The 19,754-nt window shown below is 36.9% G+C and overlaps 1 protein-coding gene across 1 annotated transcript in view; it reads left to right on the plus strand.

Annotated features, from left to right (window-relative positions):
- Positions 1 to 19,754, plus strand: part of ARID4A (AT-rich interaction domain 4A) — a 46,271-nt gene that overhangs the window by 23,143 nt on the left and 3,374 nt on the right. Inside the window, exons 10-19 of the mRNA XM_026849203.1 lie at positions 4,234 to 4,241; positions 7,187 to 7,259; positions 9,782 to 9,876; positions 10,033 to 10,130; positions 11,639 to 11,867; positions 13,704 to 13,954; positions 15,842 to 16,039; positions 17,233 to 17,317; positions 17,503 to 17,704; positions 18,449 to 19,579. Of these exons, the coding sequence (XP_026705004.1) occupies positions 4,234 to 4,241; positions 7,187 to 7,259; positions 9,782 to 9,876; positions 10,033 to 10,130; positions 11,639 to 11,867; positions 13,704 to 13,954; positions 15,842 to 16,039; positions 17,233 to 17,317; positions 17,503 to 17,704; positions 18,449 to 19,579 (2,370 nt within the window). The remainder of the gene's footprint in view (positions 1 to 4,233; positions 4,242 to 7,186; positions 7,260 to 9,781; positions 9,877 to 10,032; positions 10,131 to 11,638; positions 11,868 to 13,703; positions 13,955 to 15,841; positions 16,040 to 17,232; positions 17,318 to 17,502; positions 17,705 to 18,448; positions 19,580 to 19,754) is intronic.

The raw sequence follows: 19,754 nt of genomic DNA on the forward strand, positions 1-19,754 counted from the left end.
GTTGGCGCGCAGCGCGCATGCGCGGGGGGAGCGGGCGCTGGAGCCGAGGCTTGGCCGCCGGCCAGGGGGAGGCTTGCCAGATGCTTTGAAATGGGCTGTCTCTTTTCTTTGCCTTTCATGTAATGTCTGATGTTTTTTATTATTATTATTTTTTTTATTATTTTTTTTTTTTAAATATATATATATGGAAGAGAATGTAAGTAATGCCGTATAACTGCGGATGCCGTGCAGGGAGAGAGAAAGCGAGCAAATATTTGGAAGTCAGGCTGAAATATGTCCAGGCAGTGGGCAGATTAGATAGAAAGGAAGTAAAACCATTTTACATTTGAAAGAATGCAGCTCCTAGGTAAGGATTCTGTGTTTTAATCTGTTAACGTTAACATGGTTGTTAAGAATGCGGATTTGTGTTAGATTTCTGATCTGGGAACTGTCTGGTGGAGCATGCAGCCAGGGTAGATCTTTCCAGGTAAAAAAAAAAACAATAAGAATCTATTTTTAGGTGTTAATTTTATGCCTTGATAACAGTGCTTAGGAAAATGGAGTAGATGTCTGTATGAGTGTAATCGTATGATTAGATAAATATAAGGATAAATGTGTGCAGCATATAAAATCCTGTGGGTTTTTTCCTCTGTTTGCAGTGAAAAGGACTGAATAGGCCACATTTTGCAGGGTGTGAACTGTTGCAGTCTGTATTGGTCTGTTTGTATTAACGTTGGTTAAAATTGCAGAGTATCGGTCACTAAAAATCAAGGATTGCTATACTAGTTTTCTAGTATCCATTTTTAATATCATTTTTCATGGCTGTTGTACTTAAAGTGCTGTGTGTTTCAAACAAAGAAGGGAGAGGGGGGAGCTTGGTGGTTTGTGGTTCTGTATTTTTATTTTTTTTTTTTAAAAAAAAGCACATTCCTTTAAAAGAAATAGAGGTTATTTTTAAAGAACAATCTAAATGTAGAGCAGTGAAGGAAAGGATTCCAGACAGGTAGATGTGCTGGTGGGAGAAGCTGTAGAATCCATTATTTTCAGGTGACAAGTAGGCATGTAAAAATAAGGTGAGCATCTTCATGCTGAAGCTATGTAGCAGAGGTTAGATAGTAATCTTTTTAGATTGTGTCAGAGCAGAACTGTCATTCTGGCTCATTAAATCAAATTTCTGATTCAACTGTTACAATACGTATTCTCATTTTAATTGTGGGCCATGCTAGGTATTGCAATTAGAATGCATTTAGGGAATTCATCATAATTTCTTTTTTCTTTTCCCTTAGAAAGGCAGTGATACCGGTTGGAGAGAGAATGGACAAGTGAATGAATTTTTTTTTTTTTTCCTTTATTTGACTACAGATGTTGAATTACTCACGTTTTGCATTTACATTTTGTGGAGTTTCTCCTTTATTAATCAAGGTCAAAAATAGCTTCTGTCCATCCTCTCCCAGAATTTTCTTAGAGGACTTTTTGTTTTAGAACTGCAAATTGTTACTTACTAGAGATGGGGGGGAGATTTTAAAAATTATCTTCCCCCCCATCTTCTGAAATGCACAGCTGCTTTGCTGTCAAGGCCTGGCCAGCAGCTGCCCAGCCGTGATAGGCCTTCATTAAATCAATCAAATGGACACAGACCTACTTTAATACATAATGAGAGGGTAAAGTCAGTCAGAAGAGTCTAATTCTGGGAGTGGAAAGGATCCTCTTTTTCTGAATTAGGATTTTTTTATTATAATGGTAATGGAGCAGAGATCTACTGTAGTTAATGATAACAGATCCTACCATTTTTCCAGTAGCTGGGTTCAAATCAGTAACTTTGTTTTGACAAAGACTGTCTTTCTAATTGTGCTGCCTTTCATGACATCTTAAAGAGTGTGGTAGTATTGGTACAACAAGGTTTCCAGGCTTTATGTGGTTGTTCTTTGATGGCTTTTGTAAGCTAAGGAGTGGGAGCCAATATGGTGGTTGTAAGATGCTAATCCTCATCACTGGTAACTGACTTGTGTGGTCCAGAGTTGGCTACGAAGGAGGACAATGTGGAAATTGGTTGTCATTGACTTTAACAGGGGTTGTGTCACACTGAGTTGCTCAGCATGTTCAAACTGTTGGATTTTTGGCAGTAATTGCAATATATGGTGCAACTCAGGATTACTTTTCATTCACAAGGTGAGGTTTAACATAACAGATATTGCTTGTGTCATAAAACATGAAAAAAATGCAGAGGTACTATAGAAAAAAATTCTTTATCAAATGAAAATTTAAAGAATCACTCAATTGGTTTGAATCCAGATAAAAATCTGGATATTGCTTTTGGTTCTTACCCAGTTTTCAACATGTCAGAATAAGAGAATTAATTGTCTTTTGAGGGTACATTTGGCAGTCAAAGAATGCACTGTGACTAAAAGGAAAGAAAATCTAAACTCCAGTATCTCCACATAAAAATAGAAGCTTTTTGGAACATAACCTGATTTTTATTAAAAAACAGATTATATATACTACTGTATTTGGTTGTATTTAAGTTGTTCTGTTGGGGAAGAAATCATACCCATTTGTTTCTCAGGATTAAATAGTCAAACACTCCCTGTTTTACAAGGGAACACATAGGCAACATTTGGTTTTTCCTCTCAGTATCCCTGCAGGCCATTCTGATTAAAAAAAAAAAAAAAATCAAGATTTTAACATGCAGTTACATGAAATGTATTTTCAGTGTGTGTTCTTAATAGATACATTCACATTTTTAAAAATTGTACCTTTTTATGATGTCAAGAGCTGGAAAATGGGATTTCTATCTTACCTGTAGAATTGGTTATAACACCATCTTTGAAAGACTTTTCCAACTTACCTGTGTCACTTTTAATAGCAGTCCCTTGTTCTTTCACTTTTTCCTCCCTAATCAAACATGCAAAGATGTTTGCAAAAAAAAAAATTCTAACTAGCTGGTCTCCATGCCTCTCATTGAAGAGAGTTGTAGCACCTCCAGGTGTATGCTTAGAGGAATTGTTTTCTCAAGTCTTCATTTTGACAGTCACCTGGAGGATGTATCTGTGGTATCTTTAATAGTGTGCGTTCATTCCAAGTTTCTAGGGTTCTTGCATCACAACAGCATCAAGAAATGTTGGTCACAGTTGCTTTACATTGTTGAGCAGGGAAAATGCTTCTGGCATTTTCCGATGTACCTATTCTGCAATAAGCAAGGATTTCCATTCTCATATGTCATTACCATATATTCTATTAGCACTAATTTCATACAGGAAAAATAAGTATATGAAATCCATAATGTGAGATTCCTACAAATGATGAGTAGTCATCTATTAAAATATTTACATTTTGCTTCAAAGTAGTTCTCGTTTCCTATGTAGTCTTTTCTCTTAAGTGATTGTGGGAGACCATATAAAATACCTGAATCATCCATTTCTGTGGCAGCCTACGTGTATTTTAAGATAACATTGAAAAAGCTGACTTAAAGTTAAATACAGCCCTGCAATAATTTCAAAGTTAATGAAGCATATATCCAGAAACAAGTGGTTTATTTACATATATAAAAAAACCTAAGCAGCTGTGATGTGTAATATGCAGAATAGCCTTTAAAAAACTAGCTAACCATTGATTAGCTAATCATCCTTCTCCTGCATGCATGCGTTTGTAGGAGTTTTGGCTACAATGAAGCATGACCTGCATGATACCATGCACAAACGTTCTTTATAATTTCTTGCTCACAGTTTCATGCTAACAGGCATTCTCAGAATATTCCTCAAAGGGGAGTGAAGAAGTTGCAAACTGCTGACGTGCGGCTCTTAGAGTGAGTCATTTTTGAGGATGGTTGAATTTCTGGTTCTAGTTGGTAGAAATTAACATATTAAGACCCCTTGCATCTCCCCATGGTGTAGGGTTTGCAATTGGTTTAATTCTTTTAATTTCCTCAATTAGTGTTCAAACTTGGCATCAGAAAGCAAACGTGCAAGTGATGAAAACACATTTAAGTACTCAAGCAACAAAATTACATTAACTCTGGCAGCCTATCTTGGTCAGATACTCTTCCAAACTCCCAATCCTGTACATATTGTTCTTCCTCTTAGCTTGCATTTATTTCCAGAAGAGTTTATGGGTCTGTCAGCCTATTAATAACATAAAAGGAAGATCTGTCCCTGGTACTTTAGCCCCATATTGATTGACTATATGATGTACGTGCTTGTAAGTAGAGATTTGTTCTTTGTTTTGTGAAACTGTTTCATCCTTTGTGCTCCCACTCAGCTCTACAGGTTAGGATCCACAAAAGCTTTAACATCTTCCTGTAAACAATGAGTCGGGATAACAGAGCTATATTCTTGTTTAAAATCACACCAAAGACAGAGGCAAGACTCATGGTGAGGAATAAAATGGCTTAAAACCAAGTGAAGCAAAGCCACTTGCAAGTTTTCTGCAAGTTTCTTTGTGTTTCATGTTGTGCTTATTTGCTGCTTGTTATCCTCAAAATAATTTTACAGAATACTTGAACACTGTTAGTATTATTTGGAAGGCAAGAAGAAAGGGAGCTGGGAAAGGAATATGTCCCTTATACATAGACTCTGTGTTCATTGCTGATTTCATTGTTTTACTGTTTACAACATTCTCTGACTGATGTGACCTGCTAATCAGAAAGGAGAAAAAAACCTCAGACCTGTAAAATTTAAGCTTTCATAATAAAACAAAGGGCATCTTGGAGATTATTTTTTTTTAAAATGAAATTCAGCCTTTCACCCTGAGATGAAAAAATACTTTCCCATGTTGCATTTAGTTACAGGTATTGGATGAACAACAGAAAGGTCTTAATTTTTAATTCCTGTCACTTAAAAATTTCATACTGTTTTGCTTCTTACTTGGACTTATCTTTAGCTACAGTCTCCCTTTTTTTCAACATCTGTATAGGAAAAATATGAAATGGATAGACAAGAGTCTCTTAAAACTAATTTTGAACAGTTGTCACTGTGAACTTTACTTATGCCCAGTTTAGAATGGGCATAAGCGCCTAGGTAGAAGTAGTGAATTTTGAAGGGTAGTAGTGTCCCAGTGCCTGCTGGGAAGAGGTGCTGGGGATTTTACCTCTCCAGTCACTCACTGATGGTGATCACAGGTTGTGGCATCAACGGGTTTTGGGTGTTTTCTTGACTTTGGGTGCAGATTTAAGGTTGCTGATGCAGCAGCTTGATGATGGTTGATGTATTTAAAATAAAGCTCTTAACTCAGAACAGTAGACACTCGTGGGAGTAGATAACCTTGATAAAAATCCATGTATCTTACTGTTGCAATAAGTATATCCCTGAAAGGTTGGTCTTTCTCATTTTGGTCAGTAGCAAAAAAAGCCTGAAATAGCTGATACGTGAATTATTCCTTGGTGGCAGTTATTCAGGTCTTACTCAAATCACCTTTCAGAAGGGTTTGGTGTTTTACTTGGTTCAGACTCTCTCTGTCAAGAGGTGCTGATCATCAGAGAAGCAGGTACAGGATCCAGGATGTGTCTCTTAGGTGGATCAATATTGCAGTCAGGTTTTATGCCCTGAACATATAAAAGCTTTTCATCTTTCCATTTTCGTTTTCTTCAGCTGAAAATACTTGGTATCAGTGAAACAGTTAACGTTCTGTCTGCAAGAGTGCCGTTTCTAACCTATGTTTCTGCTGCTCTGACCTACAGTTCTGGTTTGGCATTATGCCCACATAAAAGAAATGGTTTGAATTCAACTATTCAGAAGTATTTCTGAATGTTTACTGTTATTTAGCTATATTTAGTTTAAACAGTTTGAGTTGTATTGCCTTTAATCAGTAAACATTACACTAGATGGTAGAAATTTCTCGATCTTGAAGTTGGTTCGCAATCTAGATGGAGAGAAAAAAGCTGTGGTTTCTATAGCAATATTTCATTTGTTAACCTGGAAGAACATACTAATTCTATAGATAACTGTTTCTCTTTATATAATCCCTATAATATGCAGTATGAGCAAATGGTAACTGATGCTGTACAATGTTGTGATTATTCATTTAATTTCCTCCAATTATTTCCCAAGAAAAGGTAGGAAAATAAGAAGCAGATATTGCCTCTGCCTGATTGTAGGTGATCCCTGTTGGGCTTTGAAGCTCAGAATTCAGTGAAGCAGGCAGGGCTGAAATTCATTCTGATTCTGGGCAGACCGCTTTCTGGTTAACAAGGCAGTAGCATATACATTTACATTTCACTGCCTCTCTTCCTGCCTTGAAGCTTAAAGTTTACAGAATGCAGAGATGACTGAAATTGAAAATGCTGTTCTGCTTTCCTTCAGGAACTGCTTGTGACTTTCCTGTTATTTTTAATAATGTAATGATAGGATTTTTTGACACGTACTGTACGTCTTTCCTTCAAGACAGCTGCGGTCTTCCTTGTGCAAACTGCCTTACCAGCAATCCCTATGATTGCCAGGCTGGCAGGAAGAAAGTGGCATGCGTAAAGTCTTGCAGGGAAAAGAATCTTTTTTTTTTTTTTTTTTTTTTATCTCAGATTTCCATGAAGTATATGTAGATATGTAGACATTATATCCTCTGCCCACCTCCCAGTAAATTTACTTCATTTTCATGGTTTCCACATGAATAAAAGAAAATCTTTATTTCATGCTGTGGACTGTTTACCATAAAGTTCATAAGTGTTTATCTCTTCGAGGCTTTAAGTTGTAAAGATAAAACTAAGGAATTATAGTGATAAATTATAGAAGTGACTCTAAAAGTGTTTCCAAACATGAGCTGAACTCAAGCATTGGAGCTTAATCACAAACCAGAAAGGGTTAGAGGAAGAATTGTTCTGCAACCTTAGCTATAGTTTGAGTAGGGAAGGTGAAAACTCCAAACAAACAAAAAACCCAAACCAGCAAACCTAGAGTTCCTGTGAACTGCTTCAGCCTTGTGAATAACAGACCTTCTCTATATTAGAACATCGTATTAAGTATATTAGTGTTTTCATTTTGGGAGTTTCACTTCTGTCATAGATTGTGGCTTTCCCTGACCTGCATTTTTTTTCCTCCTCCTGTGCTAAGCACTTCAGTCTCCTTTGATTAATTTTGTTTTCTGCATATTTCACCATTATATGGGTGCAGGGCCAAATGGGAAGTGGTTTGGGTTTAATTCTTGCTGTTAGGCTTTTGTACAAATAAATCGTTACTTTGCATATTTTCTGTTTTCATTATGACTGCATTTGTTTTTGCAGCCTGAGGAAGAGCTTGATCCTGAAGAGAGGGACAACTTCCTCCAACAGCTTTACAAGTTTATGGAAGACAGAGGTAACACTGATTATTTTATTTATTTTTTTTTTTAAGTCTCCACTTCTTAAGTGGCTTTTTAAAGTTGCTTTTAAACGTAGTGGATGTTATTATGACCATATTCTCATGTCAGTGAAAAAAAAATAACAGCTAGTCTGGTGCAAGGAAAACCACTTTTACCCATTTTCACATGTGGTATGTCTGCTTCCAGTACTTTGAAGCACAGCACACAAAGGAAACTCAAATCCTCCCTGAGGTGTTTTGTTTTTATTCTGCTTTCACAAACCCTTTTTTATGTTAACAATCCCTGTTAAATAAGCTCTTGGTTGATTTCTTGTTGTGACAGCCGTGGCTGGGAACTCTGCTGCTGTTAATCTCAGGCTGGAACCTGAGGAGGCTATTCATGGATGGTGAAATCCTACCAGCAGAGAATGGGAGATGTGCCATCTTCAAATCTCCTTGCAGAACTGTCTTAATCATGCGCAGATGTAGCAGTGATACTCACCTGAAGAGACAACTTAAAGGATTCTACTTTGTGCTGTAGCTAGAACAAGAAAATAGCATATTTTAAATGTCTGTCTTTACAGAATTAGGTGAGCCTGTAATAAATTGGAATAGTTAAAGTCCTGACATAAGATGTATATTGGAAGTGCACATGCTATGCTTTGGAGAGCAGGATATACCTGCTGGCTTGGGGGAATGGTTGTTGCATAAGCCATTCACGTTTGCAGTTGTGATGAAACTGATATTTAAATGGAAGATTTTTCTGTTCCTTGGCTGCACACATGCCCCCCTCCTCCCCCCCGCCTTTTTTTTTTTTTTTTTTCCTCTTCTTCTTTCCTAGCCTGGAAAGAGTTTTGTCTTTTAGTATATATATATTTATTCATTCTAGTCATGACCTTGCTATTTCAGTTCAAATACTGCGGTAATCCTACAATAACATCGGTGGAGGTAGATTACAAGTGCAACTACTGGTTTTTTACTTTTTTTTCTGTCTTGACAAAAGTTACCTGAATGACATTTCCATAGCAGCATACAGTACAGCAGATATTGATGTACTTAAATTTTGAAATAACTAGAGCTAAGAGTAAAATGTAAAGTGCATGCAGTGTCCGAATATTTCCTCCTTTCTTTTCTTCTTGGGTTTTAAAACTGGGGGTGGGAAATGAAGTTAAAAGGCTCTGCATCGCTTTTAACAAGGTGTGTTCTAGACCATAGAATTGTAAAAGAACAGTTCCAAGTCTGTTCAATATTGCCAGTGCTTATCACAGGTTTAGAAATTGATTGTGTATTATAGCAAAATGTACTGGAGTTCATCCAATAGAATTTTGAGGCCTCCTGTGTAACCAGTGTTTCTGGAGTATAACCTGCCTTGGGGAAATAAGAGGCTATGTTGGGGGAGGAAAATAAAAAAACATGCTGCTGGACTAATCCACAATTTTCTTTCTTGTCTAGTAGCCTGATTGCTCCCCCTTTTCTGTTTTCCTCCTTCCTCACTCCCTTCCTTAAGCAATCTTAGACTACAAACCAAGTAGGGACCATGTCAGGAGCTTGAAGAGGCAAAAGAAGAAAGCATTTGTGCACTGAATTTGAAGACTCAGTCCAGAAACTATTCTTTAAGCTAATATGTCAATTGAGTAATGTACAGGACTTTTTCAGAACCGCATCTTCCCCCTGCCTGTCTACCTTTTTTTTTTTTTTTTCTCCTTATAGCAAAATTTCTATTCCCACCAGATTTGTTCTACATTCTGTTCTCTCAGTATGAATGTTTTGATTCATGTAATCATGACACTATTCCTGAAGTCCTATAAAATTATTTTAATGATTCCAAATATAATTGCATGAAGATAAAGGAAGATGAGAAGCAGCAGGGAAGAAGTTTGATATTCTTCCTTGCTGGGAGGAATACTGTCTATGTAGACAGCGACTTGCCCCAAGTCATTTTTGGTTTCCCCTTTGCAATTAATTATTGTTTTTTATATCATTGCCACTCATCCGATTTGAGTTCTTTCTTTTTCCCAGAACTGTCCCAAATCTTCATGTCTTGGTAGGGCTTTGTGCTTCTTCACATTCTGACAATTTGCATGTGTATATTTTCTGTGCTACCCCATTTCTTTCAGACCACAGAGTTTTGAGATAATCTCTTTGCACATTGCTCTCTTCCACCATCCATCAGGTGTTCTGCAGAGCTCACTGCAATTCTTGGCTGTGCCCCACCCTCTCCACTCAAGAGAGGAACAGGGGGATGCAGCCAATTGGATGAGGGTTGTTGCACAAATCTGAAAAGGAGGTCGAGAAATCAGAGTTATCAAGCAGCTGGTGCCAGTATGCTAATAAACCACCCAGAAATAAGTGATGCCTTCAAAAGAGGGTGAAGCCTTAATTGGTGGTTGGAAACTACTGCCTTGTGACATATCTGAACTACTAAATACAGATTTTAAAATGCAGAAGGATGTTAGTAATCAGATGTGTGCTAAAGGAATGGACGAATCAGTTTGTTGTTCTTTGTGATAGCTTCTTATTTCTGGTTTTGTTTTATTTAGGTACTCCTATCAACAAACCACCTGTTCTGGGCTACAAGGACCTTAATCTCTTCAAACTTTTTAGACTGGTATATCAGCAGGGTGGGTGTGACAATGTAAGTGTTGGATGTTTCCTTAATATGTCTGTTCAGTCTTAAAGGCTGTGTCTTGTGGTTGTGTTTAGATATCATTTTTTAATGTTCTTGGTTAATAAAACCTGAAAACTTCCTTTTTTTTCTTTTTTTCTTTTTTTTTTTTTTTCTTCCCTGAAGATTGAGAGTGGTGCTGTATGGAAGCAAATTTATATGGACCTTGGCATTCCTATTTTGAACTCTGCTGCTTCCTACAATGTAAAAACTGCTTATAGAAAGTAAGTTCTTATATTGTATAATGGTGAAAATATTTTTCCTTTTTTTTAGTAGCATGTACAGTATTCAAGCAATTTTTGATAGTTTCATGAAACAGTAGTTGACATTCTTCAGTTAATGAGCAGTTCCGAGCGTTTTCCAGTGCCAAGGATTGAAACAGTGGAGTAAAGTAGGGAATGCTCAGGGCTACATAAGTTCCTGTTGCTCTAATACATTAGAATTCCACTCATTTTCTTATCAAGGAGCATTCATTTTCAGCATGTGATGATGCCATTTTGGAGTACAACAATGAAATTTATAAAAAAAGCTTTGGCAAATTCCGCTTTGCAATTTCTGGTGATTAAGAGGAACAGATTCTCTCTACAGTTGCATGCTGATTGAAGTCTGTAGATGCTGCATGCAGTGAGGAGAATTTTATACCATTTTTTTTAACTTCCTGAGAAACATTAATGTAGACAGACATGTTTCAGATTGTGTATTTAAATATCATCTTTGTGGAATCAATACAATAATGCCTTTAGGGCATAACTATGTACATTGCTATGGTGGATGTGACAATATTGAGTAGTAAAATCAGTGCTGCAATAAAAAAAATGCTTAAATCTTTTTATTCTGATGCTGGTTTTCAGTTGTGTATTAACTTTTGAAATGGAAGCCTTTTAGGAATGAAATTTTTTCAAGCTCATTTTCTAAATAAAGATTATTTTTATTATTTATTCTCCTGGAAGTTTGACAAGAAACAATTGGGCTTTTTGAGTAAAAGGGAAGATTGAGGTTCTCTTGACTCGAACCTAAGGAAATTTGGCTGGTTGAATAGGGATGACTAATGACTCAACTCATGTTAATGTTGATGAAGATGAAAATATTCAGACTATCTTCAGTGGGATTTGAACTGGGCACGTATTTAAGGTCTGTATTTTACAGAGAAGAGTATCATAAAAAGAGTAATCGGTAAATATGTACTAGGTTGCTGTTACAGTGGAAATGATTATGTTGTATGGACACATGATAGTATGTTGTAACTTGCATATTTATTTTTTGATGAATAATCTAGTTTATATTTCTCTCACCTATAACTGGATTAGAGTGTGCACACAGGCAGTTACCAGAGAACAAGCTGATGCATGGCAATTTGTTACCATGTGGTAACTTGTTGTATGCCCGTATTCTGTTACTAGGCTGATTTTAGCTGTCGTCGTGTATTTGGAAAACAGCGTACATGTTCTTAGGCTTTACTGTCATGAATTCTTAATTGGGTGGGGATGAAGTTAAATTTGTGGGAAGCACCTGTGTGTATTTCTCAGTGTTTGGCTTGTGCGCATAACTGTTTAATTTCAAAAACTTCTCTGGCTTTTTATTTTTTGTTTATTTGGGTTTGGTTTGGGTTTTTTTTTTTTGCTGAAGTTACTGCTGCTCTTGCTTTTCTGTGAGCAGGAAAATAGGTTTTATGCACTTCAATAACTAGTAAATAAAACATGAAATATTGATGAAACTTTATTTGTATCTATAGGTATCTTTATGGTTTTGAAGAGTACTGCCGTTCTGCAAACATTCAGTTTAGGACCATCCATCACAATGAACCAAAAGTGGTAGAAGACATACAGAAACACGTGGAACCAATGGAGGAAAGTGTAAAAGAGGAACAAAAAATGCCCCCAACAGAAGTTAAAAAAGAAGCAGAAGAAAATTATTCCAGCAGTGAAAGTGAAAAAGAAGAAATAGAACTAAGATCCCCAAGGGTAAGTGGTTTGAACTGATTTCTGTGTAGTACTTAACAAAACCCTTTTGTATAGTGAACAGTTCACATAATGAGGTTTCCCTTGTGGAGTGATTGTACGTTTGAATTGGTGTACTCGTACAAGCGTAGGACAGGGTTCTGTGAGCTCAGAGTTGATATTAAGTGTTAATTATTTTCTACCTGTGAATAGAATCAGTTTTGATTATTCTTATTCTAAACCATCCATGGGATTTGCTCCGGCTGTATCTGATGTCAGACATATTTCAACTCAGGAATGGTTTGAGAGCTAATGAGAGCTGTGTATCATCAGTGAAACTCCCCAGGACAGTCATGGTTGGGGGTGAGAACTTCCACAGACTTCCACAGGAATCCGGAGCTTTCCAGCAAGAAGCAGGAATATCAAGTGGACTGCTCCATCTTTAACAATCAAAGGAAGACCTGTTTCTCTGAGCTGGTTTTTATCACAGTATCTCTTCTTTTAATAAAAGAAATACTGCAATTTTACAGTACATAGGCAAAAGTAGAAGGAGGAATGCTTAAGTTTTTTGTGTCACTTTGTCTTTGAGTGCTGTAGAAGCGAGGGTTGTATTAGTAGTTACACAGATAAGAGCAGTGACCCATCAAGCTAGTGGATACTGAACCTGATGGAGAATACAATAATACTGTTAAGGTATTTGAATATGACTGGCTTAGTGCTCTGTAGCACTCCTGTTAATTCTGTCAAAAGGGCATTTTGTGTTCCTTAATAGAGCATGGTTAGTGAAGGACAAGGAATTGCCACATTTTTAATTTTTCAAGTTGTAAGGATTCTGTTCAACTAAAATGTAGTTCTTTTTACTTCTTGCAAACCAGCTTTTCAAGCAAGTAATCTAACTGCAAGTGTTTTTTCCAAGCTGTATCACCCTTAATGAACTGTCTTGTATGGCACTAGCTTTGTTGTTTTGGTTTTTTTTGTTTTGTTTTGTTTTGTTTTTTTGTTTTTGTTTTTGGAGAAAACTGGTGAGAGGATAAAGGAATGGAAGAATTTTTTTCTTTTTTTTAATCATCATCTGTGTTAATTTGTTAGTAATTATTTGATGATGTATTTTATTACTTTATTAATCCAGTCACCAACTATCTATCTATGAATGATTATTTTTCCAAAGTGTTTACCATTATACTACTGTGAATTTTAATTACAGTGCCTTTATTACTGTCATCTTTGGATGGCCTCCAAATAATTAATTTTGCATTCATAATGTATTTTAAATGTTCTGATTACAAAGCAATGGCCCTGTACAAGAGACTTTTAATAGCAAAATGATTAACCACTGCTAGATCCTCAAGTTACCAGTCGCAGATAGTGCCAGACAGCAGTTGTCTGGCTACTCTGTCTTCTAAAAATGTGATACTTACAGATTTTCTAAAGCTGACAAATTTCTGTGCTGTGAAATCAACAGGTGGCTATCAGGATTGAAGATGCTGACAGGAGCATTCCTTCCCTCAGTAGTCCTATATGCACACATTAATTAATGCTATTGCTGTAGCTGACCAAGGAATTTTGGCCCTTTCTATCATGGCAACAGACCTTACAGGTCTAAATGGCTGTCCTGAAATCCTCCAGGAGTTAATCAGAAGCTCATCCTCTTTACTCCAAACCAAGCAGAATGGCTTTATTTTGCTTTTTTCCTCAATAACAAGACTTTAAGCTATTATCTTAAGATTTTCGTATAGGTTGCTTTTTGATGTTACTTCCAGCCTTTCTTCTGTCCAGGGATAGTATGTTTCACTTTCAGCTGAGATTTGGAGAGGTTATACAGAGAAAGGAGTTGTTAAACCGATCTTATTTCTGTTGTAGGGACGAAGAAGACTTGCCCGTGATGCAACCCCTGCTAAAAAAGATAGTGAAGAGGATAAAACACAAGACAAATTAAAAGACAGTAACAAAGAAAACAAAGATATAGAGGAAACACCTGAGCATGCAGAAAAGAAAGAAAATGAAACTCCACTAGGGAAAAAAAGTACACCAAAGCAAAAAGAGAAAAAAATTAAAAAACAGGAGGATTCTGATAAAGAGTCAGACGAAGAGGAAGAGAGGCAGAGGGAGAGGTAAAGATTAACTTGTATCACCTTCCAATGAGTGTGTCTGTGTCATGATTGAGCCATAATCCAAGCAGGAGTATACACAGCAGAGATCTTACCAGCTAAAATGTGGAAATCTGGGACCTGATTCACTCAGCCAGACAGTAAAGGGAAAATTTTATTTCAGGCTTGTAGAGTCTGTTGTACTTTATGGAAGCATCTTTTCCTGGTAGATGCCAGACAGCATTTTTCACTTCCATTTTTTTGAAGGTCTTGCCAAGTTTGTGTTGGTGTTTTATCACATTGGTACGTACAGACACCAAGTAGACCAGGCTGTAAGTATGCCAAGTGCTGTATAAATGGTGAGCAGCTGTTTGGGCAGACTGTTCTGGGCAGTTGAAATATAAATGGAAAAAAGAGCCCCTCTCCTTTGTATTTGTGAAGCGTTTAGTGATGGCTGGTGAACTTAGAGCTTGCTTGTCTTATTGTTCCTCGATGTGTTGTAGGCAGGCAGGAAGAGGATCAGCTAATAAAGCGAAGGAGAAGAAAAGAGGGAGTTTGAATGAAACCTGGAGGTTTCAACCAGAGGAGGGGATGGAGGGACAAGGAAAGGCAAAGGGAAAATAGCATCCAAAGACTAAGCTTGACTAGTTGAATTGATTTATAGTTCTGTCACAAGTTGGGACCAGATGACTAATTTATTACCTGAATTGACCTCTTCTTGGCTAGCTTTTGGCTGGTGGTCAAGGGCAGTGTCTCACCTGCTTAAGCTGGCTTTCATACCTTGTTTATTCTTGTCCATGTGGGCTGAGTAATACAGACATGAGTTGCTACCGAATAGAGCCTGATAGGGGTATTGCATTATTTTCTTCTAAAAAGCTTTGAGGAGTGGAAAAAACACACAGTTTTAAAGAAGGTGTCACTGCAGTCCAGAAGAAAATAATCTTGCAGTGCACCATAGCATGCAGAAATGCCTCAAATGAAGGCACAGTGTGGGCATGCAGCAGGTCACAGAGGTATGTCAGATGACCAAGGCATCACAGAGTTTTCTTTTAAGTGGTGCAGATAGTGCTTGTCCTCTTTGTTTTAGTTTTTTGCCACAGCAGGTAGTTTATCTTCCACTTAAGGCGAGCAAATATATTTCACTAAAAGCAAAACCCATAGTCTATTTTAGTATTTTCTTTCTTGGTAACTCTTATAGTTTAACTTTTGCATTATGCTAAATTCACCCTAAAATATGGAGAGAAGTATAAGTAAAAATAGGTAAGACTGTAATTCTTGAAAATATGTTTAAGCAGAATGTTTAAATATCAGACATAGCTATAATAGGAGGTGGATACAGCTAATAAGAGGTGTGTAGCCACTTCTAATCTTGGTTAAACACTGTTGCAATCAACTTTTTTTTTTTTTCCCAATGGAATGGTGTTTGTATCCATGAGAGGCGATTCAAACTTCTGTGCACTGTAATGAACTGTAGCCTAGTAAGCAAACTGGAGAATTTTATTTTTTTTTAAAACAGTGTGTCAAAATCAAGTCTACTTTATAAACTGAAGTTAGTTCTTTCTGTCTTATTTAGGAGCCAAACACTGAGATAACTTCCTCCTCTTTTTGTATTGTCAAAATACTCATTTAAAAAAATCTTTAATTTTGAGGTAGTTGTACACCCACTAAGTTTTGTTTAAATTATGATATATTTTTTCTGGATAGTTTTGGCACTTACCCCTATTCTCTCTAATTATTTTCTTGACTTAAAAAGCAGTGTCCAGGCTAGTTTCAGAGGTAGCGCAGGATGCAGAAAATGAAAAAAATTATTCTTGCAGCCTTTTTCTTTTGTAGTAGCTTGGCTATGATAGTTAAATGTTAAAACACTGATTGTCACTAATTAGTGGACTTTTTAAATACACTTTACTGTAGGGAGGAAATTGAGAACAAAGGAGAATCAGAAGGTGAAGAGGATGAGGAGGATGCAGAACCCTGCCTGACTGGAACCAAAGTGAAAGTAAAATATGGACGTGGAAAGACTCAAAAAATTTATGAAGCCAGTATTAAAAGCACAGAAATTGATGATGGAGAAGTTTTATATTTAGTGCATTACTATGGTTGGAATGTAAGGTGAGGATAACAAATTGCCTGTCACTTCTTTGTTTCTTAAAAGGATTATTTGCAAAAGAATTTTTTTTTAAGAAAAATATATGATCGGTGACTTGGCTCCAAATAGAATTATCAGCATGGTAACAGGTTGTGACTCTATTACACCTTTTGGTGCTAGTAATTTTGTTCATGGTATGGCACTACTGCATTGAAATCTCAGAATATACTTGTGTGTTTCCAAGTTTCCAGCTGGCTTAAAGCTCCTCACAGGAGCATTGCTGTAATATATTGTGTCAGCTAGTGTTAGCACTATCAGACTTATTTTTTATTTAAGGGAGTCATTGGTAATGATGAAGAGATCTACCATGAAGTGTGTATCAAGCACTGAAATCTTGGCAACAAAATTTATTCTTGTATTGAATGTTAACTGTGATTATAACAAATGGTTGTTACATGTAGAGAGGGTAGGAGAGGGCTAAGCAACAAAGAACTACAGAAAAAAATTCATCAAATCTTTCTCTTGGCAGCCATGCTTTATATTCAATACTGCTGTAGAATTGGTGCTTTTTTTTGTTGTTGCTAAGAGCATTGTGAATATGTAGACGAAAATAGCACAAAATTGATTATTTTTAAAAATAGAACACTTCTTGTATATAACTTCAGATGTTCCAAATCCACACATTTCTAAGTACTAAGCAAATTTCTTTATGTGGCAACATAAAGGTGGGGGGAGGGGGTAATCCCCCAAATACTTACGTGTGTCCCTTTATTAATAGCTCAGGAGATTTTGAGGAGCACTAGTAGTATAATTGCACTTTTCAGAATCTCGTCCAGTTTGTTGCTAGAATTTAAAATCTTTACTTTTTTTTTTTTTTTTTTTTTTTTGAGGCATGGTGTGGTGAAAACTGCCTTTTGTATATGTTGTGAAATAATTGACAGACTTTATAGCTGGCTCAGTCCCCTGAGTTCCAGTGCTTTGCTAGCCAGAGACAGGGAAGTTTGCACCTCCATTCCCCCATCCCGTAAATTTTTTCATGTGATAGATATGTAATTCATCTTTCTAATGCCAGATACTGAATGTGTTTGGAAATAAATGCTCTGCTTTCCTACCTCTTTTTTAATAAGATTTTTTTGTAACTCAGTCTTTTAATGCTCATATTGCAAATGAGTTGTTTTATGTGTAGTGATAAGTGTATGTTGTTATTCACTTTCAGATATGATGAATGGGTAAAAGCTGATCGGATTATCTGGCCTGTGGACAAAGGAGGACCAAAGAGAAAACAGAAGAAAAAAACAAAAGTAATGGTTATTTTGATAAGTTTCTTGTAGAACAATATTTAATGACTATCGCTGTTCTTTATTTAAAAAGAAAATAATTATTGAGTCCACAGTCTATTTTTTTAATGGAAGTGTAGAGCAAAAGAGAAGAGGTTTGATGATCATCAGTGAAACATCTTAATAAAAGTTCATTGTTTTACCCTCAGAATAAAGAAGACGGTGAAAAGGATGAGAAGAAGGATGAGGAGAAACAAAAATCCAAGCGTGGGCGACCCCCTCTGAAATCCACTCTTCCATCAAACACATCTTGCAGTTTACCCAAAACACCAAATAGCGAAGGTAAATCAGGAGCCAGAAGTGCACGGAACAACTTGTCAGATTCCTCACCATTACCAAATGGAACAGAAGGTACATCCAGTGCACTCGTGTTCTGGCATGGAAGTGCATGTACACAGTGATGTAATGCAGTGCGTTAATACGACAACTCCAGCGAACACAGTGCTGTCGGCAGCTTTAAAGTCCTACTTAACTAGTCAGTGAACAAGCAATATAACAAAACAAATTTTTGAAGCAGATTTTACTCTACAAAACCTAACACTTTCGATTTTGGTTTTAGCAACACTTCCCAGGCAGGTGAGATGTAGCTCAGGAATGTTTGATTCTGATAGAGGATCAGATGGTGAGTGATCTCAGTCCTGTGTGTGCTTTTGAGGTTTTTCTTCAGGTACCTTTTTGAAAAGAGGTTTGGGTTTTATTTTTTACCTTTTTTGAAAAAATTTTATTTTCCTCCCTGTGAATTTTATTGAGGAAATAGTTGAGCTGTCAGCTCTTCTGTGAGCAAAGCAGTATGGCAGGACTACATAAACATAAATGCTCCATAAAATCATATGACTAAAAGCATTGTCCACATGCTCCTTGAACTCTGATAGTACTACTATTATTGTAGTTTCATAGATATCTTGAGTAAAAATGAGAACTGTAATAAGTGTGTTGAATAACGCAGCATTTTTAAGTTTGAAATTGTGTCTTGTAAACTGATGTTAATATCACAGATTACTAAAAAAATTGTTTCCGTGTGGTTGGAAAAAAAGAAGTTGTGTTGTAATTAATGATTTAGTATGCTGTTTCCTTCTTTTTAAAATTTTTTTGCAGACTCTGGCTCATCTGACAGTGAAGCAGATGAGTCATCTGAAAAGAATTTGAATGAAGAATTTTCTCCAGAAACTTCAGAACTGGAAAAAAGTGAAAAACTACACGATGAGAAGCTAGATGAAGAAAACCCAAAGATTCCTCATGCATTGAAAGAAAATGACAGGACTCAAGTACAGCCACTAGAAACACTGAAACTGGAAGTTGAAGAAGGTGAACAAATTGTTCAGATTTTTGGAAATAAAACAGAACCAACAGAAGAAATCAAAAGGGAGGCTGAAAAATCACCTAAAGGAAAAGGGAGAAGGAGCAAGACAAAAGATCCTTCTCTAGAGAATGCAAAGATTTCACCAGGAAGCCAAGAAGAGGTGGCAAATGAATCTCTTGCAGAACCTGAAAGATTAGACATGTCTTCCTTGGACTGTAAAGAAATTTCCAACACTACTGAAAGTGAAACAGAACCTTCTACGAAAGATAAGAAGCTTTTGAAAAGGAAAACTTTGGAACAGGCATCGCCTGAGAAGAGAAATCGACGAGAGAGTGAGATGGAAGTGCCAAATATTGTATCTGAAGAGAGGACCAATGAATGTACTGGAGCGGAGGAATGTAGAGGGCTGAACGCTGAAGAGGCTCTCAGAACTGAAAACGAGGAGATGCCATCCCTGGTGGCAGAGTCGGTTCAGCACGGGCAAGAGCTGAGGAATGAGAACTTTGAACACCCATCTGAAGAAAATGAGAACGTTCCCTTAAAAGATGAGGATGATGCAATGCCTCAGATTGGTCCTGAAACTTTGCTTTGCCATGAAGTAGACTTGGATGACTTGGACGAAAAGGAGAAGAGCAGTAGTGAAGATACACTATCAGAAAAGCCAGACCCTAATGCTTCAACTTCAAATCCATCTGCCTTACCCCCTGCTGTCCAGTCAAGCTTTTCAGTGGCCTCACCTCTTGCTCTTAGCCAGGACGAGTCGCGCAGTGTCAAGAGTGAAAGCGACATGACCATTGAAGTCGACAGCGTGGCTGAAGAGTCGCAGGAGGGTCTCTGTGAAAGCGAGTCTGCTAATGGCTTTGAAGCCAGTACTACATCGAGCAATTGTAGTATAGCCGTGCAAGAGAGAGAGGTGGGAGAGAAAGGTGAGTATCTCCTGTGAAAGGTCATTCTCTACTGTCATGATTTCGGACGTCGGCTTAAGTTTGGTGTTACTTTGCTAAAAATGTTTTTTTTCTTTTGGCTTCTGATTTTTAAATTGCTTAGAAAAATAGCTTGTTAGCAGCAAAAATACTTGAGGTGTCTCTTTTTTTTTTTTTC

The sequence above is a fragment of the Athene cunicularia genome (assembly GCF_003259725.1).
Source record: "Athene cunicularia isolate RWA chromosome 5 unlocalized genomic scaffold, athCun1 chr5_part1, whole genome shotgun sequence".
Lineage (NCBI taxonomy): Eukaryota > Metazoa > Chordata > Aves > Strigiformes > Strigidae > Athene > Athene cunicularia.